General features: G+C 45.1%; 1 protein-coding gene across 1 annotated transcript in view; it reads left to right on the top strand.

Moving 5' to 3' along the window:
• The window catches only part of ADAMTS12 (ADAM metallopeptidase with thrombospondin type 1 motif 12), a 319,746-nt gene that overhangs the window by 102,641 nt on the left and 190,152 nt on the right, over positions 1 to 26,953 (top strand). Inside the window, exon 3 of the mRNA XM_084629649.1 lies at positions 4,153 to 4,327. Within this exon, the coding sequence (XP_084485775.1) occupies positions 4,153 to 4,327 (175 nt within the window). The remainder of the gene's footprint in view (positions 1 to 4,152; positions 4,328 to 26,953) is intronic.

The following is a 26,953-nucleotide window of genomic DNA, read 5'->3' as shown; positions in this document are numbered from 1 at the left end:
CCACTGTATTTTCCACTACATGCATCCGATGAAGTGAGCTGCAGCTCATGAAAGCTTATGCTCAAATAAATTTGTTAGTCTCTAAGGTGCCACAAGTACTCCTTTTCTTTTTGCGGATACTGACTAACATGGCTGCTACTCTGAAACCTTAGTTTTACTAAAAGAAAAGGAGTACTTGTGGCACCTTAGAGACTAACCAATTTATTTGAGCATAAGCTTTCGTGAGCTACAGCTCACTTCATGTATGCATCCGATGAAGTGAGCTGTAGCTCACGAAAGCTTATGCTCAAATAAATTGGTTAGTCTCTAAGGTGCCACAAGTACTCCTTTTCTTTTTGCGAATACAGACTGACACGGCTGTTACTCTGAAACCTTAGTATTACTGTGAGTCTCATGATTCCCTTTCAGTGACAACTGTTTTCTGAGGTCTGTCAACCCAGAATAACATAAGCAATATTGACAAACCCAGGCATTAATAAATCAGTAGATTATTTTAAAATACATTTTGAGTTCTTGTTTGGCTGCTGTGTATTGAGCCTTTTCAAACTTTTCTCTACAACTGAGAGTTCATGAAATCTTTTATTAGATTCTCCCTTAGTATAAGGATTCCAGGAAATGGGCCTTTAAGACAAACACCAGCTATTGCAAGATTCATGATAAAATCATGAGTCAGCAACCCTGTGTAAGGGCCAGAACATCTCCGCAGCAACATGGGCTATCACAAGCACATCAAAGCTGTCCTCCACTTGCCACACTGGTTTCCCACAGAATATCGGGTCAAGTTCAAGGTCTTGATCCTTATGTTCAAAACAGTCGAAAGCCTGGGCCCAGTACATCTAAAGACCTACTAAAGCTTTGGTGATCAGCAGCTCCGCTCCTGACGCACAATGGAACTTTCTATCACAAGGGTTAAAGTCATCTGGGTAGGAGACAAAGCTTTCTTGTGGGCAGATCCGACACACTGGAATAAACTCTCTTAGAAACAAAAGACCGTTACAAATCTTACCACCTCCCACTCCAATTACAAGGTGTACCTCTTTGATGTTGCCTTCTCTAAGAGAGGAGCGGTGTAAGTAAAACAAAAAAATCATATTCTAGCACAACGCTACACTGCGCACACACTTCTCCCCCTGAGGAGAGAATGGGAGAATAAACCATACATGAGAGATGTTAGTCACACTTCAGTGCACTACTCTAAGGTGTTCAGACGCTATATAGTGATTGAGGGTGATATAAGAACTTTTATAGAACAGAATAGTAGTAACAGCAGCAGGACCAGAGGAGTTCATAGTCCCACTGCTGTACAAAGGGAGGACTGGCATGACTCCTTCCCTCCCCTCCTGCAGACACTAGTCAACTTTTTGGTAAGGAAGAGCAGGCCCATGTGCTCTGCCTCCTGAGGACTCAATGAGAGTGTGCCATTTCATTGCCCCTAAAGATTGCCACTACTTGAAGACTTTGGAGAGGATTGCAGACCAACTGTCCCACCACCTTGAAGACCACAACAAAGGGTAAGGGTGAGCCAGGATCTATTGGAGAGAGAGATAGAGGGTGGGTAGTTTGCTGGGCTGACTCAGTTCCCATAAAAGGTTTGCAAACCTCTGAGAGATTCAAGTTTTGTAACAAATCTCTGAACCCAGTAACCTTCTCCAGGTTTCATTTACCAAAGTTTTGTACAACTCTTGCCATGAGACCTCCTGATTGTTTGTTTTTGTGGTAGCTCATAGAGGTTCTTCTCATGGGTTTAGCTAGGCACTGCGTGCACACACACAAATAAGACTCCCTGGTTCATAAAGCTTTGAACATAAGTTTATGAGACCCAACAGGTGGCTGCAACAAACTGTTATGGGAGGGCAGAAGATTGTTATGATTAGCCTAATAAGTAGTGATCACAGCACACCAGCTGTCTAGCTATTGTCAAGTTTTGTAGGTTTCAAAGCAGAGGTGACCTGGGACAATTTATTACAGTGAGAAGCTAGAAGACTCCGAAAACAAATACTCCATCCACAGCAAAAAGTATGGTTTTTGGTGGGGATGCCTGAGGGCAGGTTGTGTTAACTATGTTTACTAGAGCCTAAACAAACTTCTATACTATATACAACATTATTTGGCCCGAGCATAAAGCTCAGATAGAGATCCAAACTCTCCAAGAATTTGGGATGTTTGGAACTAGGGTTTTGGAGGCAGTACTGTCATTATAACCCACTCTTTTTAAGAGAAGTCTGGCCTCTCATTACTAAGTAAGTAGCCTTAATACAACCCTGATATAACATCCTAACCTTGTATAGCCTCTCCTTTGCATTCCTATTTGTTGGACTCATGCTTGCTTGACATCTTTATCTGTGTTGACCACAGATTTAATGCTAGGATTTGTGTACTTTAATATTGTTTGTCAGACTCCTGTTTCAAAAATAGCCTTGATTTATGGTATCTCATGAAGAGCTGATTTGTATATTTTGTTTTTATGCTAAAAACTGGGACTCCTGACTCTTTTATTATTTATATTCTCATTTAAACCCAGATCAGTAAACCTTTGTGAACTTGAGCCCTAATCCAGAATCTGTAAACCTTCACGGGGTCTTGAAGTTAATATTGACATCTTCAATAAAATCACAAGGCTTTTTTTTTTTTTTTTTTTTTAAAGAAGGGCAACCTTGGTATTTTTACTTTCATTTGCAATGGAAATTGGGCTGGAGGGAAAGATGCTGCAATAGAGGCATTAATGATGCAGATAACAAAAACTCAGAGGAAAGTTCATTTAATTCACTTCCCACCTCCTTCCCCTTGGGGAATGCACAAGGAAAAACAGGCTATGAATACCTGCACCCCAATCCCTCAACTCAGGATATTTATGGACATTAAGAGGTGTGGATTGTGCACTGGAGGTTTGTAGCAAGTGTCTGGAGAAGGGTGAACCTTGGAGCAGGACTTGTTGGATCCGTACTGGACTTCTTAGTGGGGCAGGTAATACACATAGCTCATGATTAATTATTCTTGCTGACATGGGGAATTGAGAATATGATGATTTTTCTTTCACGTGTGTCTGTCCTTTCTTGTGAATTTGGCTATGCAAGACTGGAGTGCGTCTGCCAGGTGATCTTTTCTGCCTTCCTTGTATGAAGCTAGGAGAGGAGGAGAGTTCAGGGACCAGAATGAGACAAAAAGGGAGGGTGGATAGCTGGGGAGGATCATCAATCTACCACACGCCTGGTGATGTGCAGCTGGTGTTGGATCTAAAGCACGTCTATAAGCAGAATTGCTATTGGTCCAATGTGTATGCTGAAGTGAGTGGCTGTGCTGTCCTGTTTTTAAAACAATCCCATGAAATCAAGATTGGATGTCTTTAATCAAAGATGCTCTAGCTCAGCCAGAAGTTATGAGGTTGATGGAGAAATTGGGAGAAATTCTACAGCGTGTGTTATGCAGGAGGTCAGACTATGTGATCATAATGGTTCCTTCTGGCCTTAAAATCTATGGAAAAAACACCCCTGTTTCACTGTGAAGTCAGAGGAGAGTAACGCTTTCATAAATTGTAAGACTAGAAGGGACCACTAGGACCATCTAGTCTGAGCTTCGGTATAATACTGGCCATGAAATTGCATCCTGTAATTCCTTCAGTGGAGGGTATTATTCTTCCCCATTGTGCAACAGCCTCTATACAAGTTTTGTTGTCTAGGGCACAGGTGCACAGCCCTAGGAAAACAAAAGACTATTCTACTGTATCATGAATGCAGCATTTTGACTGATTAACTTTGTCAGCGTTGTTGAAGTCTGACAACCTTTGCCATGATAAAGAGGGGCAGAGCTTCTTAGAAAGGAGTTCATGTGAGCAACTCTTGTAAGCTGGGCCCAGCAGGACTATAATGCTAGCGAGTTGTCATAGCAACATCCTCCATTTTTATTACCCTCAAGTTCTGAGTTCCTAGCAAGACTTCAAAGTTTCCCTTTTGGTATCTTATGTTACAAAGAAAAAAAAGGAGTAAAAAACAAACAAACCCTATTGTTTTAATTTAAAGCTGTTGAGTGAAACATGGCTAACTTATCAGAAAAGCCCAAAGCTGCTGATGTGAGGGAACATCCAGACTCATTCAGATTTGAATCAGAGTGCTGGACAGGTGCAGTTGAAATTAACATTTATGTACTTATTTTCAGACTGGATATTTCCGTCTGCCCCATGGGGACTACTTCATTGAGCCTGTGAAAAAGCATCCACTGGAAGAGGGAATAGCATACCCACACATAATCTACAGGGCAAATATCCTTCAAAATGCTTTAAGGCAACGGCGGGAGACCACAACAGACAAGGAACAAGCTTGTGGATTGAATGGTATGAATTTTGTTGGAGCTTTTTGCTTGTTGGTTGCTAAATTTTTTTAACCCAGCCTTTCCTTCACAAATAATTACACCCTTCTTTTCCAACTGGCAGCTTTCTATTAACATAGAAGTCAGGAATTAGTAGTACAGTGCATTAGGAGCTCCATAAGAACAGTTTTGTGGCTTACTGTGAGTGATTTTCAGGGTTTCCTATATGTATTTTAACCCTAGTGTAATTTCAATTTTATATTTCATAAGAGGTGAAGCTTGTGAGTATCCATCTGATCCATTCTACGCAGAGCCCTGCAGCCCTTTGCCAGTCACACCAGGCAGTACTCAAATAGGTCCAGATGCTTGGGACCAGATCTTCAACTGGTGTAAATCAGTGGAGCCCCAGTCATTTCAGTGGATCTACGTACACTTACACTGGCTGAGGATCTGTCCCTCTGGGTTTAATGATACCAACTTTCCATTCACACTATCAGAAAAACTAAACAGAATGTTACCATGCCATGTTTTAGTTATATCAGTTCTGGGTATCATCTCTGTGGTGAGTATCAATATTTCAAGTTTCCACATGACTATTATTGGAATATCTAAAGCCCTGTACCTGGCTGTATTAAAGTGCCTCTAGTGCAGTGGTCCCCAACGGGGGTGCCATGGCACCCGCCAGGGCATTTATGAGCGCCCGCCTACTGACAAGGGAGCGCTTCCGCCGGACAACCCACCGCCGAGGAGTGCGGCCACCGGACAACCAACGCTTCTTGATGACGCTGCTTCTTGGTGGCATTTCGGCGGCTGGTCGTCCGGCGCCTGCCACACTCTTCTGGGAACATGAATATGCGATAGCAACAGAAAGATTGGGGACCACTGCTGTAGTGCCTTGTCCTAGGTAACAATTTTTGAGGTATTGTTTGTGACAATACGAGTTATGTGAGGAGCTACTTAGATGATCTAAATGTTCTTACAGTACTGTGACTCTTTGGAGTACGATTCTTGTTGTTGGTTAGAAGACCCTGGAATAAAGGAACATATCTGTAGGTTGCTCTTGCTCTCCCCTAACTACAGTATGTAATATGTTGCTGATTAGGATGCTGTCTGTCCTCCTTTCACCAACTGCATTTGTTCCTTGCCATTTGGAAAATTTTAAATCTAGCCTGGACAAAACATTAGTAAATGTACTATGGGAAAAAATCCTTAATTGGCAGGAAGTCTGACTAGGGAACTGTAGCGGGGTAGTCACCCCGCTCCAGTTTGGAAGGGGTTAAAGACAGCCCTGGGAAAGGGCTGCCACGGGGAGCCAATCATGAGCAGGCTTGAGGCAGCCAGTCAGGGCCTGGCTGGACCAGTATAACAAGGGCGAAGGGAAGGGCTGGGTCAGTCTCACTCCAGCCTTGGATTGGGAAGGGCCTAGCTGCCTGGGAGCACAGGGTACCCAAAGCAGAACAGTGCTGGAGAAAGGCAAGTGGAGCTGGGGAGCTCCAGCCTGGCAACTCTCCAGGCTGAGGCCTTGTTAAAGGCCTAAGGGGGTACTGGGGCTGCTGAGATGCAGCCCAGGGATAGGCAAAGGCAGCTGGTCCAACCCCCTTGCCAAGGATGAGTGGTCATTATGGACTACAATTTGCCCCAGAGAAAGGGGGCTAGATGATTGGCAGTCACCATGGAGGCAAGGTGGGCATAGGGGGTATGGGTTCCCCTCAGAGGGGAGACCCAGAGTGTGGAGACTGCTGTGGAGCAACACTCCAAGATAAGAGGGCACTGGGGTCCAGGAGGGACGTGGGGCCTGCGGCAGCCAAGGCACCAGCCAGCAGGAGATGCTCTTGAGGCTGGAATTGAGCTAATTCCTGGACAACCAGCAGGAGGAGACCGTGCCGATGAGTCGGCGATCTGCTGCAGCAGAGGTGGGCAAACTACAGCCTGCGGGACCGTCCTGCCCGGCCCTGAGCTCCCGGCTGGGGAGGCTGGTCCCCCGCCCCTCCCCTGCCGCTTCAGTGCGCCGCGCTGCCTGCGCTTTGGCCTGCCGCTCCTGCTGGGCAGTGCAAGTGGCGTGGCTGGCTCCAGCAGGGCTGCGAGCTCCCGCTGCTCTGAGCAGCATGATAAGGGGGTTGGATAAGGGGCAGGGAGTCCAGGGGGCAGTCAGGGGACAGGGAGCAGTTGGATGGGGCGGAGGTTCTGGGGGTGGCGCACACAGGGAACAGGGGGCGTTGGAATCCTGGGGCGGAGGCCTGTCAGGCAGTGGGGGTATGGATAGGGGTTGGGAGAGTCAGGGAACGGGGGGGTTGGATAGGTGTGGGAGTCCTGGGGGAGGCTGTTGGGGGTGGGGGTGTGGATAGGGGTCAGGGGGGCAGTCAGGGGACAGGGAGTGGGGGGGCTGGATAGGGAGTGGGGTCCTGGGGGGTGGTTATGGGCGGGGAGGTCCCGGGAGGGGGCGGTCAGGGGACAAGGAGCAGGGGATGTTGGATGGGTTGGAGGTTCTGAGGGGGGCAGTCAGGGGGTGGGAAGTGGGAGGGGGTGGATAAGGGGTGGGCTCCAGGCTGTTTGGGGAGGCACAGCCTGCCCTACCCGGCCCTCCATACAGTTTCGCAATGCCAATGTGGCCCTCGGGCCAAAAAAGTTTGCCCACCCCTGTGCTACAGGGACTACAGCTAGGTTAATCATACATTTCTAGAAGTGGAGTTGCCGTGTATTTAGCTTGAGAATATGTTTGAAACTATAGTGGTTAAAAAGGCTAATTCTTTTCCAGGGATGAAAACCGATTGATAATTGGACTCCTGTCTTTCTGAGCCATGACTGCTGCTGAAGTTTTAAGTATATGTACTGCTAATTATGAAGTAAAAGGAGCAGACAGTCTCTCCCTCTTCTCTCAGGCCCCACACATACCTCTACAGCTGTAAACCTTGAGTAATATTTGCGATTTGCTGACATGAGCCATCAGTCAGTGGGAGCTGTGCTTGAATATCTAAAATGCTCTATATTGCTAAGTATTCTGAAAAACCAGGTTCCCAGGCATCTCAAATTGGGCACCCAAAATTAGAGGCTACTTTAGACCTTAATCTCTCTGTGCCTCAGCTGCCCATATGTAATATGGGCATAGTATCTCCTGGTCTCACCCTGGTTTTATGAAGGTTAATTAATGTTTGTGAAGCACTTGGATAGTATAGGGATGAGCACCATAGAAAAGCCCTGGAGAAAATTTAATAATTCTGTCTTTAGAGCAGGATTTGAATAGTGTGCAGTAACTATAACCTAAGGCTATCCATGGAACAATGAGAAGAAAGCGAAATATCGAATCACTCTCATTAAGTGAGCACTGTTCATTCTGTGCACTGAATGAGGTGGAGTCCTGTGTGTGTGTGTGTGGAAAAAAAAATAGTATGTAATCATGTTATTAAAGACTGTCGCAGAATGGGCACACAGAAGGGGACCAAATTAAGGCTAAACCGACAACCTTAATTCTGGCATTTACTAACTTTTGAGTGCTTGACTTTGCAACCATAATTTCTTTTAACATAGTTTTTTTGTGTGTAACATTAAGTAAAGCATAGTCTTAATGTGTTAGAATACTGCTGAAAATCTTTTCTCTACCATTCCTGCCTTCCCAGTCACCTTCCCAGCTAATTTCACATGAAAATAAGATTTAGGATTTGCATGCTGAGTTCACTATTTTATAGCACCAGGAGCCGGAAGCCACGTACGTCTTTTTTCTTCTGTTCTAAGTGATGGAATGTATAGGGGGGTGTACTGTGTGTATCTTACTCTGTCCAAAATTCTCCTTCAAACTAGTTAAACGTTAGGTTGGACTTGAGCCATCTCTACTGCAGAGGGGAAAAAAATAATTCCTCCACTAAGCTTCCCAGTCTCCTCTATCTCAGATTCTGAACGTATTCATTGTGAGGACTCACTAGCACCAGCTGTTTCTTTCTAACTGACTGTAGAAATGGAAGCTGCTTTTTCTAGCTATGGTCAGGGGAGCTGGAACAATTTGTATAGTGGTGGGTGCGTAGAGCCATTGAACCAAACTGAAAACCCTGCATATAATGGAAACCACTTCAAGCCAGGGGGTGCAGCAGGACCCTCAGCATCCTTAGTTCCAGCACCTATGCGGTGGTTTGGCTGAGCAAAGTTTTCTTACACTGGCAGATTGCTCACTAGATGCACACTTTTTTCAAAGATCATGAGTTAGTTTGCGGTGAACATGGAGACTCTCTCAAGAGGAAATGTAATTGTCGAAGCCCAAATCTAGGGCCTGATCTAACTCCCATGGGAGTCTATATATACCTTTCCACGGATGGCAATGGGAGTTGGTTCAGTCCCCTATGACACTAATATTTCAGTATATCCAGTAGTCTCCCTATAGAAGAGGACTTTCTGCTTGTCTGGACAGATTTGGCAAAGAAATAATCATGGAGATGCTTGTTTGTGGAAAGAAATATTTAAAACTGAACCATTTTAAGCCAGGCTAACTTTACTGTCGTAAGTCTCAGGAATAATACATTTCTAGAAAATCTTTTTGTGTGTTTAAAAAGTCTTAAATTCCTAGGAGACTTTAAAAAAAACCCTCTCAGAAACAGTTCAAACTACCTATGGTGGTTTTTTAGAAGAATTATCATGGAAATATATTGGGACAATATCAGACATGGATTTAAAAAATAAAAGAATGGGGGTTCCTGCTTGTGATGGATTAATGTATGCTTCTATCTATGACTATGTCTACATTTGGAGGAGGACAGATGCTGCACGCCCGGCTAACATGGGTATAAATAGCAGTGTAGCTAGTGAGATGCGGCTTAGGTGAGTAGAGTAAGTCACAGGCCCTACGTTTCTGGCTGAACCCCCATGGTATATACCCTACACGGGCTCTCTACATGCCCAAACTGTACCTCCCATGTCTACACGGGTATTTTTAGCAGCATACTGTCCCACTGCCTCCCCAGGACTGGAGCCTTTCACTGTCCCATGTAGGTACACGGGTAGTGCCTGTGCTCTACACGCCACCATAAGTGTAGACATAACCTATATCAAACTACACACTCCTGTTTGTTTTGGGAACACCTTTTTGTTAGTAACACTATAGCAGTGTGCCTTCACTGTTGTCTCTTTACCTCCATCCTGGACTGGGAATTACCAGAGGCATTACCAGAGGGGGAAAAATGCAGAGCAATCAAGGGCTGTTAGCCTGCAGGATCTTGTATTCAAATGGAAGCTCCCTTCCACATGAGTTAGCTACAGCCCAGAGAAACCTGTTCTCCCAGGTGGCCTTGTAATCAGACAGTTGGTCACCTGATGAGGGACTTGAAGTCACTGGTGTAGGGGTCACCTGACAAAAGGGACTAAACTTTATAAAAGGGATGCTCTTTCATCAGCCATTTCAGAGAGAGGCAGAGAGGGAAGCAGACCAGAACCAGAAGACAAGGCTAAGCAGGAGGAGGGGGAGAATCCTGGGCTCCCTAAATAGACACTAACCAAATCCCAAGGGCCTCTTGGAATGTTGAGGAAACAACAACAATACGCTTAGACAGCAAAGGTCAGAGGCACTGAATGTATGGCTGTATTCCAGGCATCTACGAGCTTCACAGGATTATTACTGATCTATTGCAGCCACGTTAATCACGAGTGACCATATAACAGTTGTCATTCCATGATGGGTCAGTGAGCCCTTCTGACCTCAAGTCCGACATTCAGGGACTTTGTTTCCAAGGTGGGCAACGTGACCAAAAAGCCAGCCAGTGGTGGCCAATGATGTCATTCCTCTTGAGGCCTGTTATCAATGATACCACCTTATGACTGGTTTGAGAGTAACAGCCGTGTTAGTCTGTATTCGCAAAAAGAAAAGGAGTACTTGTGGCACCTTAGAGACTAACCAATTCATGCTCAAATAAATTGGTTAGTCTCTAAGGTGCCACAAGTACTCCTTTTCTTTTCACCTTATGACTGATAAAGTCAAGCCATCACATACCCAGTAGTCACCTCTGGCAGTGCATATGAAGTGCCTCAAGCCTCCTGATATTTGTTTAAGCAATGTCCATCTTTCATATCCATATGAAAGAATTGGAAGAACCCAGGTTTGATAAATCTATACTTTTGTATATAGTTTCACCTTCTTTTGGCTCCAGAGGATGGTGAGGTAAGGATTTGCATGCAAGTTTTTGTTGTTTTCGTAGATTTGTACATCTCTTGTGCTCTCTCTGTGTAAAGTGTGTGTGAATTTAGAAATTCTCTTTTGTGTATTGTTTACTGACACTGTCTATGTTCCCCAAGAGGAAAGCAGTAAGCTAGAGGGTCCACTGCTTCAGTGGAACTCTGAACATGCACAGTAGCTGCTGGGGAGGCTTGGGAGAGCTGGCACTAGTTTCAGGGCCTAGGCAATTGGACTGCAGGTCCCTACTGCCAAGCGGGATGTCAGACACAAAGTCTGCAGCTAGAGAGTGTGCCTGGTGGTCCACAGCCAGAGAGACAGTGCCTAAACTCTGCCCTGCCTCTGCAAGCCAAGAGCATATGCCTGGGACACAAGGTTTATGTCCAGTATAGCAGCCTGGTGAATGCCCATTCAGGACAGTCACACTGGTAATCAGTGCTGCTCAGTCCACTGCACAGAGTAGCAGCTGAGTGCAAAAGGACCGTTGTGAAATCCACCATCTCTTTATCTTAGATCATTTTATGACCCACTGTAGTGGCTGAGCACCGGACAGTCTTTTTGTAATGTGTCTGTCTTTACAAGACTGCTGTGAAAGTAGGGACAGTGGCACTTCCTCTTAATACCCTGTGTGCTGAGGTGCAGGACTTCGCTACAGAGCACAGGTCTGTGGCACACATGGGGTTTCCCTCCACCCTCCTTACAGTGGATTTGCCTCCCAGAATGGCTATATTGGGAAGGATGGTTGAATGATCAATGAGTGTCTTCACTCCCTACTTACGTTCTATACACTAGGAAAAATGCTGCAATCACTTATGCATTGGCATCAATCTCATTCCTGTGCTCTGGCAATAGTGGTATAAACTAACTTGTGGCTTGCAACAGCCTCAGTATTTTCGCATCCTCTGACACAAACCAGAGTGCTGCTAGAAATGAAGAATGTGATAGCATTATGTAAATTAGAAATTTCAGCATGTGATGTACATTTTCATTACTGCGGCTTTCTCGGAAATTGTGAGCTGACTCATTTTTAATAGCTCTGTGCTACTCCTGAAAACTGCATTATGATTGCTACATTGTACTCTTGTATATGGCAAGTGGCTGGCTTACTATGTCATTTCAAACTTGTATGAGAAATGACAAGTGAAGTGGCCTAAAAATATGAGTAAAATTGTTTTGATCATTTGCACTCACATGTAAGCCTGGCAGGAAAACAGCAAAAAGAGAATCGTGTTTATGGTAGTTGCCCTCACAAACTTTCCAGTAGCCTGAGGTAACTAAATAACTTTGAGAGATTGGCACTGGCCTTCAGCAGAGTAAATGACAGATTTTTCTGGGACTCTGGTCGTGTGTGTGTGTCCTTTCATCCATTACTTTTTGTTTACTGTAGTATGGATCCTGCTGCCGTTTAAAAATGCATCCTTCAAAATGAATGATTTATTACTATAGGACCTAGGGGTCCTTGTCATGCAGCAGGAGCCCATTTTGCTAGATGCTGAACTTTGTGAAATTCTCTGAACAAAAATCAAATCTTGTTGTATAAGAGTCACCTTCCTGCTCAACACCATGGAGATGACAGATCTGGGAAAGACTTCTGGATTCTTGCTCCTTGGGTGACTGACAGGGACTGGTAGCATAGTGGAGTTGCTGTGAAAGTAGCTGGAGGCCTGGGTGGCTCAGTATCTGTTGTACTAAGTCTTAAACATCTGCGGGTGATCTATGTCAGCTGACCTGTGTTCGCAGGGCTCCAGCTACAGGGCTGTGTAGATGTGTGGACTTGGGCAGGAGTCTGGGATCTGGAACACCACAATGGAGGAGAGTCCCAGAGCCCACGCTCCAGCCCAAGCCTGAATGTCTACACTGCAATTAAACAGCCCTGTAATCTGGGCTCCATCAGTCCGAGTCACCTGACACAGGCCAGCCCAGGTGTTTAATTGCAGTGTAGACATACCCTCAGTGACTGCAGAAACCTGATGTATTTTAAAGCTAAGGCAAAATGACTTAGGATGCTAAAACTGACTACTCTGTCCAGAGGAACTTCATGGAAGCAAAAATCATCTTGTCCTATGCCCTCATTTTGGCATTGAAATTGCTGTTCAAAGAACTGCAAACATTTCGGAGTTTGGGGTTACTTTGGATAAGCAGATGCTTATTCAGAAAGATCCACCTCCTGTCTGCATACATAGGTCGGAAACTTCATAAGAAGAAAAGGAGTAATTGTGGCACCTTAGAGACTATCAAATTTATTTGAGCATAAGCTTTCGTGAGCTACAGCTCACTTCATCTGATGCGTTCAGTGGAAAATACAGTGGGGAGATTTATATACACAGAGAACATGAAATAATGGGTGTTACCATACACACTATAACGAGAGTGATCCAGTAAGGTGAACTATTACCAGCAGGAGAGCGGGGGGAAAATAACCTTTTGTAGTGATAATCAAGGTGGGCCATTTCCAGCAGTTGGCAAGAACGTCTGAACTCTCTTACAAGATCTTAGATATTTGTGTCTGTTCTGGAAGCACTTGTGGGGACAATGGCAAGGAGAGAGTCCCTTTTGGAATGCTGGCTTGGGAGCTGCCCAGTGGTGAGCTGGAGCCGGTTCACATGGTTTACTGGAACTGGTTGTTAAATTTAGAAGCGGGACAACCGGTTCTAAAAGGGCTTCTAAATTTAACAACCGGCCAAAAGTGGTGCCTTAGGCACCAACTCAGTGGGTGCGCTGGGGCTGAAGCACCCAAGGGTAAAATTTGGTGGGTGCAGAGCACCCACCGGCAGCTCCCCTCCCCACCCCATGCCCAGCCCCAGCTCACCTCCGCTCCGCCTGCGCCTCCTCCGCTGAACGTGCCACCCCACTCTGCTTCTCCACCCCCCCGGTTTCCCGCGAATCAACTGTTTGCGCGGGAAGCCGGGGAGGGCTGAGAAGCAGGCGGTGGATTCGCGCTCAGAGGGGAGCTGGGGCGGGGTGGGCGCGAGGAGGGCTGCCCGCGCCGCAGCAGGTAACCCGGGGCAGGGGGCGTAGGGGAACCGCTCCCCGCCCCAGCTCACCTCCACCTCCCTGGGCCTGAGCGCGAAGTCGCCGCCTGCTCCTCAGCCCTCCCAGGCTTCCTGCACAAACAGCTGATTCGCGGGAAGCCAGGGCAGGGGCAGAAAAGCAGAGCGGGGCGGCGCATTCAGGGGAGGAGGTGGAGTGGAGGTGAGCTGGGGCTGGGCGCAGGGTGGGGTGGGGGGCTGCCGGTGGGTGTTCTGCACCCACCAAATTTTCCCTGTGGGTGCTCCAGCTCCGGAGCACCCACGAAGTCAGTGCCTCAGGTGCCACTTTTGATGTGATCAGTGGGGGGAGCGGCTGCTCCCCCCTAGCTGTGCTACCCCACCCCTAAGAGCCAGAGGGACCTGCCGGATGCTTCCTGGGAGCTGCCCCAGGTAAGCACCTCCAGGACTCCCCACCTCGCGCCCCAGTAGGTGCCTCTGGCTCTTAGGAGCGGGACAGGGTGGGTACCCACTACAGTGGCACACGAGACCCTCCTGCCTGGTTCTGGGGGCAGTCGGGGAACAGGGGAGGGAGGGTGGATGAGGAAGGGGTCCTGGGGGGGTGAGTCAAGGAATGTGCGGGGTTGGATGGGGCCGGAGTCCCGGGTGGTGGGGGTGGGCGGGCCACGACTCCCTCTTGGGGTGAGGATTGTTAAGATTTTGGCAGCTCATCACTGGAGCCGCCATGCCTGAATGCAGAGGGGGTGGTGGGTACACTGGTTAGAGCTTGTGCCAAGACAGAGCAACATCTTGTGCAGAAAGCAACTACAAAAAAAATTCTCCAGTGCTCACTTCACAGAATAACTGTTATAGCATGGGATAAAAAGCCCCCAAAATGCAGCAGTTAAATGACCTTTGTACTTTCTACAGGATAACTTTTTGAATGTAAGATTTTACTGAATAATGGGGATTCTTTTTGAAGATTAACTTGTTACCATCAGAAGACTTTCTCCTTAAATGTATGGCATAAATTGTTTGTTGTGGCTTTTTGACAGTGCAGTTATTTGTTTAACTCCTTGGAAATGAAAGAAACCAGGTCACTCATTTATTCTCAAAGGATGGCCTGCTTTTTTTTTTTTTTTTTTCTTTTTTGGAAGACTATTAGGCTTAGCCAATGTAAACAGTCTTGCTGGCCAGCAGCACTGTGCTGCATACTATATAACTAGCTTATCTGCTGAAGGAGTTACACTGACATTCCCAGCAATTGTACATTCTGTGTTTAACCATATCAAATCCTGGTCAGTCCCATGTTTTCTTTAGCTTCTCCAAAACACCAAGCCCATTCTTTCCTAAGACAAACTCCCAGTAAAAAAGGCTCAGGGATACAAATTGCATTGCAGGGATTCAGTGGGATGTGATAAATGTAGAGGAAGGAGCATCATTCTCCCTGATACTTTGCTTTATGTGAGAACTCTTTAATACTCTGTAGAAGAGGTACTATATATTTGCCATACACAGAAAGTAAATGGGTATGTTCAGTCAGAATGACCTTTATTTTAAAGTAAGAACAACAGAGTGCACACATAAAAAACTTCGACGAGCACACACAGCCTCTCTTTGAAACAGTTTGTACTGAAGTGAACATAAAATGAGTGTTTGTCTCTGCCGACAGCAGAATCCTTAGAGATTTACAGATGCACTACACAGAAACCAATGGCATAGCAGTTGAATTGTGCTGACAGAGCTGGATCAAGTAATCATTTTTCACTGCTTGTGTCAAGGTTCCTCCCCCACTCTGAACTCTAGGGTACAGATGTGGGGACCTGCATGAAAAACCTCCTAAGCTTATCTTTACCAGCTTAGGTCAAAACTTCCCCAAGGTACAAAATATTACACCCGTTATCCTTGGACTGGCCGCTACCACCACCAAACTAATACTGGTTACTGGGGAAGAGCTGTTTGGACGCGTCCTTCCCCCAAAAATACTTCCCAAAACCTTGCACCCCACTTCCTGGACAAGGTTTGGTAAAAAGCCTCACCAATTTGCATAGGTGACCACAGACCCAAACCCTTGGATCTGAGAACAATGAAAAAGCATTCAGTGTTTTACAAGAAGACTTTTAATAAAAAATAGAAGTAAATAGAAATAAAGAAATCCCCCCTGTAAAATCAGGATGGTAGATATCTTACAGGGTAATTAGATTCAAAAACAGAGAACCCCTCTAGGCAAAACCTTAAGTTACAAAAAAGATACACAGACAGAAATAGTTATTCTATTCAGCACAATTCTTTTCTCAGCCATTTAAAGAAATCATAATCTAACACATACCTAGCTAGATTACTTACTAAAAGTTCTAAGACTCCATTCCTGTTCTGTCCCTGGCCAAGAGGACTACAGACAGACACAGACCCTTTGTTTCTCTCCCTCCTCCCAGCTTTTGAAAGTATCTTGTCTCCTCATTGGTCATTTTAGTCAGGTGCCAGCGAGGTTACCTTTAGCTTCTTAACCCTTTACAGGTGAGAGGAGCTTTCCCCTGGCCAGGAGGGATTTCAAAGGGGTTTACCCTTCCCTTTATATTTATGACACACCCCCCAAATCTCAGCTAGGGTGAAACACTGGCTGGGATTTCTTCCTGGAGCTCTAGGAAAACAGAGTTAATAAGACACATGCATCTCTAAATATACTACCAAGTACATAAAGACTAACAATATTTTCCACATCTCAAGGACGATTTTAACCACTTGATTCTGGGAAACTTTCACGGGAGAGTGCATCAGCCACTTTGTTAGAAGCTCCTGAGATGTGTTGGATGTCGAAATCAAAATCTTGGAGAGCTAAACTCCACCGAGGAAGTTTTTTGTTAGTTTCTTTGACGGTGTGAAGCCACTTTAGTGCAGCATGGTCGGTTTGCAGGTGGAAACGCCGTCCCCAAACATATGGGCGTAGCTTTTCCAGAGCGTAGACAATGGCATAACATTCTTTTTCAGTGACTGACCAGTTGCTTTCCCTCTCAGACAGTTTTTTGCTGAGAAACACTACAGGGTGGAATTCTTGATCAGGTCCTTTCTGCATTAAAACTGCTCCCACACCACGCTCGGATGCATCTGTGGTTACTAGGAACGGTTTGTCAAAGTCTGGGGCCCTTAGTACAGGGTCAGACATGAGTGTCGCTTTAAGCTTGTTAAAGGCCTTCTGACACTTTCCGGTCCACTGAACAGCATTTGGCTGTTTCTTTTTGGTTAGGTCTGTCAGTGGGGCAGCGATTTGGCTGTAGTGCGGTACAAATCGTCTGTAATAACCGGCCAAGCCTAAGAAGGATTGAACCTGTTTCTTTGACTTTGGGACAGGCCACTTTTGGATAGCATCCACTTTGGCCTGAAGGGGGCTGATAGTTCCTTGACCCACCTGGTGTCCAAGGTAAGTCACTCTGTTTAGGCCTATTTGACACTTCTTAGCCTTGACAGTTAGTCCTGCCTCCCTTATGCGCTCAAGGACTTTTTGTAGATGTTCCAGGTGGTCTGCCCAGGAATCCGAAAATATGGCCACATCGTCAGGGTAGGCGACTGCATATTCTCCTAATCCCGCTAGGAGACCATCTACAAGTCTTTGGAAAGTGGCGGGTGCATTTCGCAGCCCGAAAGGGAGTACATTAAATTCATACAGCCCGAGATGTGTGATGAAGGCTGACCTTTCCTTGGCAGATTCATCTAGCGGTACCTGCCAGTACCCCTTGGTTAAGTCCAAGGTAGAGATGAACTGGGCCCGTCCCAGTTTCTCTAATAGTTCATCTGTGCGTGGCATGGGATAGTTGTCTGGGCGAGTTACAGCATTTAGCTTACGGTAGTCCACGCAAAAACGTATTTCCCCATCTGGTTTGGGAACTAGAACCACTGGAGATGCCCATGCACTTTCAGAGGGGCGGATTACACCCATCTGTAACATATCCTGGATCTCCCGTTCTATAGCAGTTTTAGCTTGAGGAGACACCCGGTAAGGTTGGACCCTAATTGGGTGAGCATTACCTGTGTCAATGGAGTGGTATGCCCGTTCAGTCAGTCCTGGGGTGGCTGAGAACGTTGGCGCGTAGCTAGTGCACAGCTCCTGGATCTGCTGTCGCTGCATACGCCCAAGGGTCATGGAGAGGTTCACCTCTTCCACACCACCAGCACATTTCCCTTCGTAGTAAACACCTTCAGGCCACTCAGCGTCGTCTCCTCCCTGGGCTGTAAACTGACAAACCTTTAATTCTCTGGAATAAAAGGGCTTTAGAGAATTAATATGGTACACCTTAGGCTTTCGGTTGGAGGTGGGGAATGCTATGAGATAATTAACAGCTCCCAGGCGCTCCTGGATCGTGAATGGCCTGTCCCACGATGCTTCCATTTTATGGGCCTGGAGCGCCTTTAAGACCATGACCTGGTCTCCTACTTTGAAGGAACGCTCTCTGGCATGTTTATCATACCAGGCTTTTTGGTCTTTTTGAGCATCCTGTAAGTTTTCTCTAGCAAGGGCTAAAGAGGTTTGGAGGGTGTTTTGTAGGTTGGTTACAAAGTCCAGAATGTTAGTTCCTGGAGAAGGTGTAAATCCCTCCCATTGCTGCTTCACCAACTGCAATGGCCCCTTAACCTCACGGCCATATACAAGTTCAAATGGGGAAAACCCTAAACTGGGATGTGGTACAGCTCTGTAGGCAAAGAGCAACTGCTGCAATACTAGGTCCCAATCATTGGAGTGCTCATTTACGAATTTACGTATCATGGCCCCCAAAGTTCCATTAAACTTTTCCACCATGCCATTTGTTTGATGATGGTAAGGAGTGGCAACCAAGTGATTTACCCCATGAGCTTCCCAAAGGTTTTTCATAGTTCCTGCCAGGAAATTAGTCCCTGCATCTGTGAGGATGTCGGAGGGCCAACCTACCCTGGCAAAAATGTCTGCTAGTGCCTGGCACACACTTTTAGCCCTGGTGTTGCTTAGAGCTACTGCTTCCGGCCATCGGGTGGCAAAATCCATGAAAGTCAGTATGTACTGCTTTCCTCTGGGTGTCTTTTTCGGAAAAGGACCCAGAATATCCACAGCTACTCGCTGAAATGGAACTTCAATGATGGGGAGTGGCTGGAGAGGGGCTTTGACCTGGTCTTGGGGTTTTCCCACTCTTTGGCACACCTCACAAGACTGGACATAGGTAGAAACATCCTTGCCCATTCCCTCCCAGTGGAATGACCCCCACAAACGGTCTTTGGTCCTGTTCACCCCAGCATGGCCGCTAGGGTGATCATGGGCTAAGCTCAAGAGCTTGGCCCGGTATTTAGTTGGAACTACCAACTGTCTCTGAGGATGCCAGTCTTCCTGGTGTCCCCCAGAAAGAGTTTCCTTGTATAAAAGTCCTCTTTCTACAACAAACCTGGATCGATTAGAAGAGCTGAGAGGCGGTGGGTTGCTCCGTGCCGCCGTCCAAGCTCTCTGGAGGCTTTCATCTGCTTCCTGTTCGGTCTGGAACTGTTCCCTTGATGCTGGAGACATCAGTTCCTCATTGGATTGGGGACATAGGCTTGGTCCCTCTGGAAGCGATATAGGGGATGGAGCTGTTTCTGTTGACTGTGAACCGTTCTCCGCTGGTGCACTATGTTGGGATTCAGGCTCCGGCTGAGCCTCTTGTGTAGGGTTATCGGCTGCTGCCAGTTCAGGTTCCGTGGGGCCCTCTGGTGTTGAGGTTGCAAGTACTGGATTCAGTGCTGCCACGGGGTCTGGTGTTGGTTGTTTGGCTGGTTCCGGTTTTGGGACTGGTTCCGTCTGGGTCTCTGGGACTGGATCCACTACTGCTGTTGCAGACATTGGCCTGGGGTCCGGGTCCATCACCTCTGACTGGGTCCTGATAGAAGTTTCCGGAACAGAGCTAGGCCTCACGGCTTGTTTAACCTGGCTGCGGGTGACCATTCCCACCCTCTTGGCCTGCTTCACATGATTGGCCAAGTCTTCCCCCAACAGCATGGGGATGGGATAATCATCATAGACTGCAAAAGTCCACATTCCTGACCAGCCCTTGTACTGGATAGGCAACTTGGCTGTAGGCAAATTGAAAGAGTTGGACTTGAAGGGTTGAATCGTCACTTGGATCTCTGGGTTGATTAAATTGGGGTCCACTAAGGAAGCATGGATAGCTGACACTTGTGCTCCAGTGTCCCTCCACGCGGTGACCTTCTTCCCGCCCACACTCACAGTTGCCCTCCGCTCCAAGGGTATCTGGGAGGTATCTGGGCCTGTGGACCTCTGGTGTGATTCCAGTGCAATGAACTGTAATCTGTTGGGGTTCTTGGGGCAGTTGGCCTTTACATGCCCCAGCTCGTTACACTTAAAACATCGTCCAGCTGATGGGTCACTGGGGCGAGGAGAGTTGCTGGAGAACGGGGTGGTGGGACGATAAGGGGTCTGGAGGGTTCTTTGGGAGGTAGGTGGGGCTTTGGGCGGCCCCCGGTAATAGGGTGTGGTCTGGGGTGGTCCCTTCTGGTCTCCGCTCCAACTGCGACCAGGTTTCTTCTTCTCTGCCACCTCCACCCATCTGGCTCCAATCTCTCCTGCCTCGATTACAGTTTTGGGTTTCCCATCTAGGATGTATCTTTCTATTTCCTCAGGAACACCCTCTAAGAATTGTTCCATTTGCATTAGGAAGGGCAAATTTACTGGAGATTCAACACTTGCTCCTGATATCCAGGCATCCCAATGTTTCACAATGTGGTAGGCATGTCGGGTAAATGACATGTCTGGTTTCCACCTTAGGGCTCTGAACCTCCGACGAGACTGCTCGGGTGTTATCCCCATTCTGACTCTCGCCTTGGATTTAAACAGTTCATACTTGTTCATGTGTTCTTTAGGCATTTCAGCTGCCACCTCAGCTAAGGGTCCACTGAGCTGCGGCCTCAGCTCTACCATGTATTGGTCAGTAGAGATGTTGTACCCAAGGCAGGCCGTTTCGAAGTTTTCTAAGAAGGCCTCAGTATCATCACCTGCCTTGTAGGTGGGGAACTTTCTGGGATGGGAAGTGGTACCTGGAGAAGGATTGCTAGGGTTTGTTGGTATATTCTGCTGAGCCTTTATCCTCTCCACCTCCTCCACATGCTTCCTCTCTTTTTCCTTCTCCTCCTCCACATGCTTCCTTGCCTCCATTTCCCTCTTGTGGGCAGCCTCCTGTACCTCCTTCTCCAGCCGCATGAGTTCTAGCTGTCTTTCATGTTCCCTTTGTTTTTCCTCAGCCTGAAATTTGGCTAATTCCAGCTGTAGTCGAGCTGAGGATTTGGTCATTCTAACCTCTCTGTTTTTAACTAACTTTACACCCGAGGTTTAGAAATAAACAAACAAAACTTGGCTGTAAAATTTTGCTGTGCTGGAATAGAATACCTATTCTCTGATAGTGATTGTCAGCCTACAGAAAAAGACAATTCCCTTGTCTCTGCTCTGGGCCCAAATTAAAGTAAAAAACCTCCAACTACTTGGAAACCTGCTTACCCAGCCCAAAGAAAAAAAAATTCCTTTTCAAACCTGTGCTCCTTGTAAAACAAAAAAAAAATCAAAATCCTAAAAAAAACCCTGCCACTTTTGTCTCCAGGCAAATGGGTAGAGCACACCCCCCCTATTTACTTTTAGGAAGAAAAGAAAAAAAAACCTCTGGGTTGGAAGACTGTGAATTTCCCTGCAGGAGTTAAGTACCCTGCCTCCAGGCAAAGAAAACCTGCAATTCACAAGATAATCCCCTTTTGTCTCTGCTTGGCCACAAAGCAGAGAGAAACCAAGCTGCTTTCAGTTTCAAAGCTGCTTTCTGGACTTCCTAAAAATTCCTTTTTAAAATCTGTATTTCTAGTTCAAAAAATCTCAACTGGATCTCAAAATGATTTCAGGTTAATCCCACCACTGTGCCACCATGTCAAGGTTCCTCCCCAACTCTGAACTCTAGGGTACAGATGTGGGGACCTGCATGAAAAACCTCCTAAGCTTATCTTTACCAGCTTAGGTCAAAACTTCCCCAAGGTACAAAATATTACACCCGTTATCCTTGGACTGGCCGCTACCACCACCAAACTAATACTGGTTACTGGGGAAGAGCTGTTTGGACGCGTCCTTCCCCCCAAAATACTTCCCAAAACCTTGCACCCCACTTCCTGGACAAGGTTTGGTAAAAAGCCTCACCAATTTGCATAGGTGACCACAGACCCAAACCCTTGGATCTGAGAACAATGAAAAAGCATTCAGTGTTTTACAAGAAGACTTTTAATAAAAAATAGAAGTAAATAGAAATAAAGAAATCCCCCCTGTAAAATCAGGATGGTAGATATCTTACAGGGTAATTAGATTCAAAAACATAGAGAACCCCTCTAGGCAAAACCTTAAGTTACAAAAAAGATACACAGACAGAAATAGTTATTCTATTCAGCACAATTCTTTTCTCAGCCATTTAAAGAAATCATAATCTAACACATACCTAGCTAGATTACTTACTAAAAGTTCTAAGACTCCATTCCTGTTCTGTCCCTGGCCAAGACGACTACAGACAGACACAGACCCTTTGTTTCTCTCCCTCCTCCCAGCTTTTGAAAGTATCTTGTCTCCTCATTGGTCATTTTGGTCAGGTGCCAGCGAGGTTACCTTTAGCTTCTTAACCCTTTACAGGTGAGAGGAGCTTTCCCCTGGCCAGGAGGAATTTCAAAGGGGTTTACCCTTCCCTTTATATTTATGACAGCTTGATATGAACACAACTCTATTTTTGTTTTCAAAGGTTTGGTTAAAAATGTGTAGCATTGGGTCCTGTAAATTTCAGGAAGTTTAAGTTTTTATAACAAAAATGTTGTGTGGTAGGAATGCTATCACTACTTTGCATCCCATCAAGTACAGAACCCTGTCGTACATTTTCCTTGTCTCCTGCACTTCTCTTCAAGCAACCTCCCCCTCCCCAAAACCTAAAGAAATCCTTTTCTATTTGTATAATTTCTGGATCTCATTCTTGGGAGTTAAAGCACTGCAAATAATGCTGACATGTTAGTCCCAGCTACAGCTGGATGGGAAATGGTTTTCATCTGCCAATTATTTCAAGAGTTCAAAATTTGTTTCTGTATTGAATCAGTATGAAAATTTGAAATTTTGAAATTATTCTTTTATCCGGGGGAATAGACACAGGGAGCAGTACAGCATCACCATTCATTCCTGTCCATGGCTTTTTCCACCATTAAGCCCAGCCTGGTCCTATCCCTGTGTACAATGTCCCACCATCTAGTCGGTGGTTGGCCTCTAGGTTGAATCGACCTTGGTTGTGTTTGCATTATTTGCTTTAGCATCCTATCATTCATTTGTCTTCTGCAGTGTCCCCACCAATCTAATCATTTTGATTGTAGCCAATCCCATACCCTGATTTCACATCCTACTCTCCTGAATTCTTCATTTGCCATAAAAACATTTCGCTGTACTCTGACGTCTTTCAAAGAACTCTCATCTCCACAGCCTCCAGTCTTCTGATGTTTGTTTCATTTAGTGCAGCTGCTTTCAGACTATAAAGTAATACTGATACTACACAGGTCTGATTACATCTGGTATCAAAGCGAGAGTTTATGTCTTTATCAGTCTATACTTTTGTCAATTTCTGTGCAGCACTCCTGGCTAAAGCACATCTCCTTTTAACCTCATCCTCACTGACACTTATCAAGCTTCCTAGGTGTACATAAAATTCTGCTTGTTCCCTGCCTCTGCATTTCAACACTTTATCTATTGTTCCCTTTCCAAGATGCAACCACTTTGTTATTTTGGCATTTATTGTAAGTCCAAGTTGAGTACACCAATTTTCAAAGGTAGCAAAGAGAATCATCATGAATTCAAACATGTCTGGCAGTTATACAATGTCATGTACATAAGCTAGGAGTTTAACTCTAGATGATTCAGTGTCATATTCTCCAACTCATCTAACATTCTTAATATCCAGTTTAAGAAAATGATGAAAGAGAAGGTGAGGCCATGCCCCCTTGTCTTGCACCAAACCTTGACTTCAGCAAGTTGCTTAATTTCCCACCAATTCTTTTATAGCGTGGCAGAAAGCTTTGTAAATAGCTTTAATCTTTAAATCCCCATTCTCACTTTTTCCCCACTGACAGTCAGTGTGAAAACCTTGGCCTGGCCTGGTCTGGTCTGGTTTACTACTGCTTCCTCTAAAACTGGCCTTAATCTGTTGACAGTTACTTTCATTGTGATTTTTCCCAGTACTGACAGTAAGCTTATATCTCTAATTATTCAGATAACAAATCTCCTTTCTTCAGGATTGGTACAAATATGGCCTTTAACCAATCATCTTGTACCTCTTCCTGCTCCCATACCTTCTAGTATATTTTTTCTAACACTTTGATAGCACTTATCCAGCCAGTTTTTAGCAGCTCAGCTGTTATATGGTTGTCATGCTGTCATTCTAGCTCACAACTGAGAGTGCCAACCTCAGGACAGACTGTCAAAAGCAGAGCAGACACCTCAAAGTGGTGGTATGTTCTATAATTAAATTTCGCCACCACAGTAACAAATGTGAATTCCTAGATCACTGTAACAGTCTTATCCTGGAGTCAGACTCCTTGAGCTCTCCAGTCTATCTTGCTATCCAAGCAAGATGCACTTGTCATTAATGGTCACTTACACCAAAAATCACAAAATATTCAGGTTGCTCCCAGTTCCAAGAGACTAGTCACTTACCCCAGATCAGTTTATACCTTAGCTCTCACCCCAAAGCCAACACCTATAGCCAGTCCTGCAATAAACTAACTAAAGGTTTATTAACTAGGAAAAAGAAGTGAGAGTTGTTTACATGTTAAAGTAAGCAAGCATGTATACACAAGTGAATTTTAGTTTGTGATTCAAAAGGTGACAGAGTTGTAGTAATCTGTTAGTTCAAAGTGTCTTTCAGGGCTAACCCATGCCAAGTAACATGGGGATGTCTTTGCTTATGTAGGTATCTTTTGCCCCTTAGAGACCAGACAACATGAAAGAGATTCAGTTTCTTCTTGTTAGGGATTTTTAGCCCCTTCACTCCAGAGTCCAAACTGATAGGATGAGTTCATGTGCAGGTCCCTCCTTCCTGGAGTGAGTTAGGAATGCAATCAACAAAATCTCTGTCATTTGATGCTACACAATATTTCATTTGCTTTAAATGGGCCACTTTATCTTAATCAATGCTGCTTTTCCTGTTTGGTGAGTTACACAATTACAGAGGGTTACAATGCAAACACTCAATGTAACTTTATACCATGGACTATAGAGGTTATAAGTGAGATCAATACGTGCAGCATCCTGAGCATTTTATGAAGACTAAACCCATTTGTTAGGGGGCTTATTCCTTCACCCACTTACTTCCCTGGTTCTTCTCGCATGAACAGAGAGCAACAATACCCGAAGTCCAAAGGTGCAAACAATTCGATGTTTATTGGGGTGAACTTCCAGAAAGCATGATTCCAGTTTCCTTCCTTAGTATCCTCCTTCCCAGCTCTGACACCACAGAGCCTTACACCTGTGTCCCTGTTCCCATTCCTGCCCTTAGCCAAACATGATTCCAATTTCCCCACCCCCATTCCCTGTTCCCGTTTCTGCCTTTAGCAAAACACGATTCCAATTTCCCCACCCCCATTCCCTGTTCCCGTTTCTCCCTTTAGCAAAACATGATTCCAATTTCCTTACCCCTATTCCCTGTTCCCATTTCCCCCACCCACACACCCACCCACTCACTTCCTGATTGACTGCAGGCTATATAGTAAAACTTGAGTTCTGCTTTGCCTTAACCAATCATTTTCCTGAAATTTAACTAACCAATCCTAACATATTGTAACATGACTGTGTAATGAATTATATCCCACCACCTTAATTAGTTTACACCCAGCAAAATTAATTATACAGCAGACAGGAACAATCACAGAACCAGACAGAGATTATACAGACAAACAATAGCAAAGTGGGAACTATAATGACAAAACAATACAGAAGTGAGGATTTCACGTCCCAGCTATTGATAAGTGAGTTCTTGCCAGACAGGATGCTATCAAACTAAATTTCCCTTTACATCTTCTAGGCACTTCCCTTTCTCTGGAGGCGATAGGCACTATCAGGATAGGAGTATATTCATAACAGCCCAATAGCACCTGATTTCAATGTGACTAGTTTGGAATGTGAGGATGTGACTGTTTGCTTCCCAGCTTATGGCTGCGTCTGCTGCTTAGCCAAAGGCCTTAGCCTAAGAACAGGGCCTCAGACTGTCACAGTAGGAGAAGGCTCTTACACTGGCAGACAGTGACTTTGATTCTTTCTTTTATACCTCTATAACTAGCCAAATGATAAGAATACACCTAAATTCTTCAAGTACAGGCCCTTACCGACAGGCCTGAATATCTATATCCTAACACCATTCTTATCATCTTAACATCTAATACCCATTTTGATAATTCTAACACACTAGTAAGCAAGACTGGTTTCCAGATATGCATTTGTAAGTGTTCAGTGAGGCCTGGGGCCTTGGCATGAGCTGACACCTGGTCTGCCAGCATCACAAGTGTATTCCTACTGCTTTCACATTTTTTAACGGTTTCACTGCTCTTTCTATTTCTTTTTCCGCTGGTGGTTCAGTGCTGGTATCCGTGCTACTTTGCAAGCCTCCCTGTTCATCTAGCTTGTCTAGAACACTTACATCTGGATGAACTGCACAGTTCAGTTCTGTGTCAAAATGCTCCTTCCATACTTCCAACATCTCTTGGGCATTTTCTTATCTGTTCACCAGTAGCTTTTTTTACCACTGCATCGTCCTGATTGTGTTTCCCTACAACTTAGCCTTCTTGGATATTTTCATATCCTGATTTCTTGATGCCTCCTCTAGTTGTTTGACGCTCTTCTTTCTGAAACTTTTGCTTGTTCAACCTTTGCGATTTCTTTATTGCTTTATGTAATTCTTTTGCTACTACTGCTTTTCCAGTAGTCTTGGCTTGTTTATACTCCTCTTATAATGTGAAGAAAAACCTTTGCAAGCTGAAATGTTTCTGTTTGTGGTCATTTGAAATATTTCATTTTGTTTTCAACTTTTTTAATTTTTTTAACCTTTTATCAATCTAATTAGCTTAAATTTTGACCCAAAATGTCATTTTGAAAGGGAAAATGCTAATCTTTTTGTTTTAGAAGTGTTGAAATAAATATTTTGACAACTTCTAAATTTTTTTTCAGCATTTTTTTTTGGGGGTTGAGAAATCCATCAAACCCAACTCTGTTTTGTGAAGTCAGTTTCAAGAAATTGGCATTTTTTGATTAAAAAATAATGATTTGTCAAAAATTCCTTACTAACTCTGGTCCCATCTTGACTTATGTTCTTTAATTTTCTTCTTTTCCCGTCTCTTTAATACATTGCTTTCAGCTTGGCTTCAAAAGTTATGTGCTAAAAAAGAAAGGCACAGCGTTTCAATAGGCACAAGTGTGATGTTAAATCCTCTTGCTAAGCAAGGGAAAAAACTGTGGGTATCGTTTAATGTATTAACTTTTCCACAG

Source organism: Lepidochelys olivacea (assembly GCF_965140295.1).
Source record: "Lepidochelys olivacea isolate rLepOli2 genome assembly, chromosome: 5".
NCBI classification, from domain to species: Eukaryota; Metazoa; Chordata; order Testudines; family Cheloniidae; genus Lepidochelys; species Lepidochelys olivacea.
Note: the sequence above shows the minus strand (reverse complement) of the source record. Positions and strands in the feature narration are given on the sequence as shown.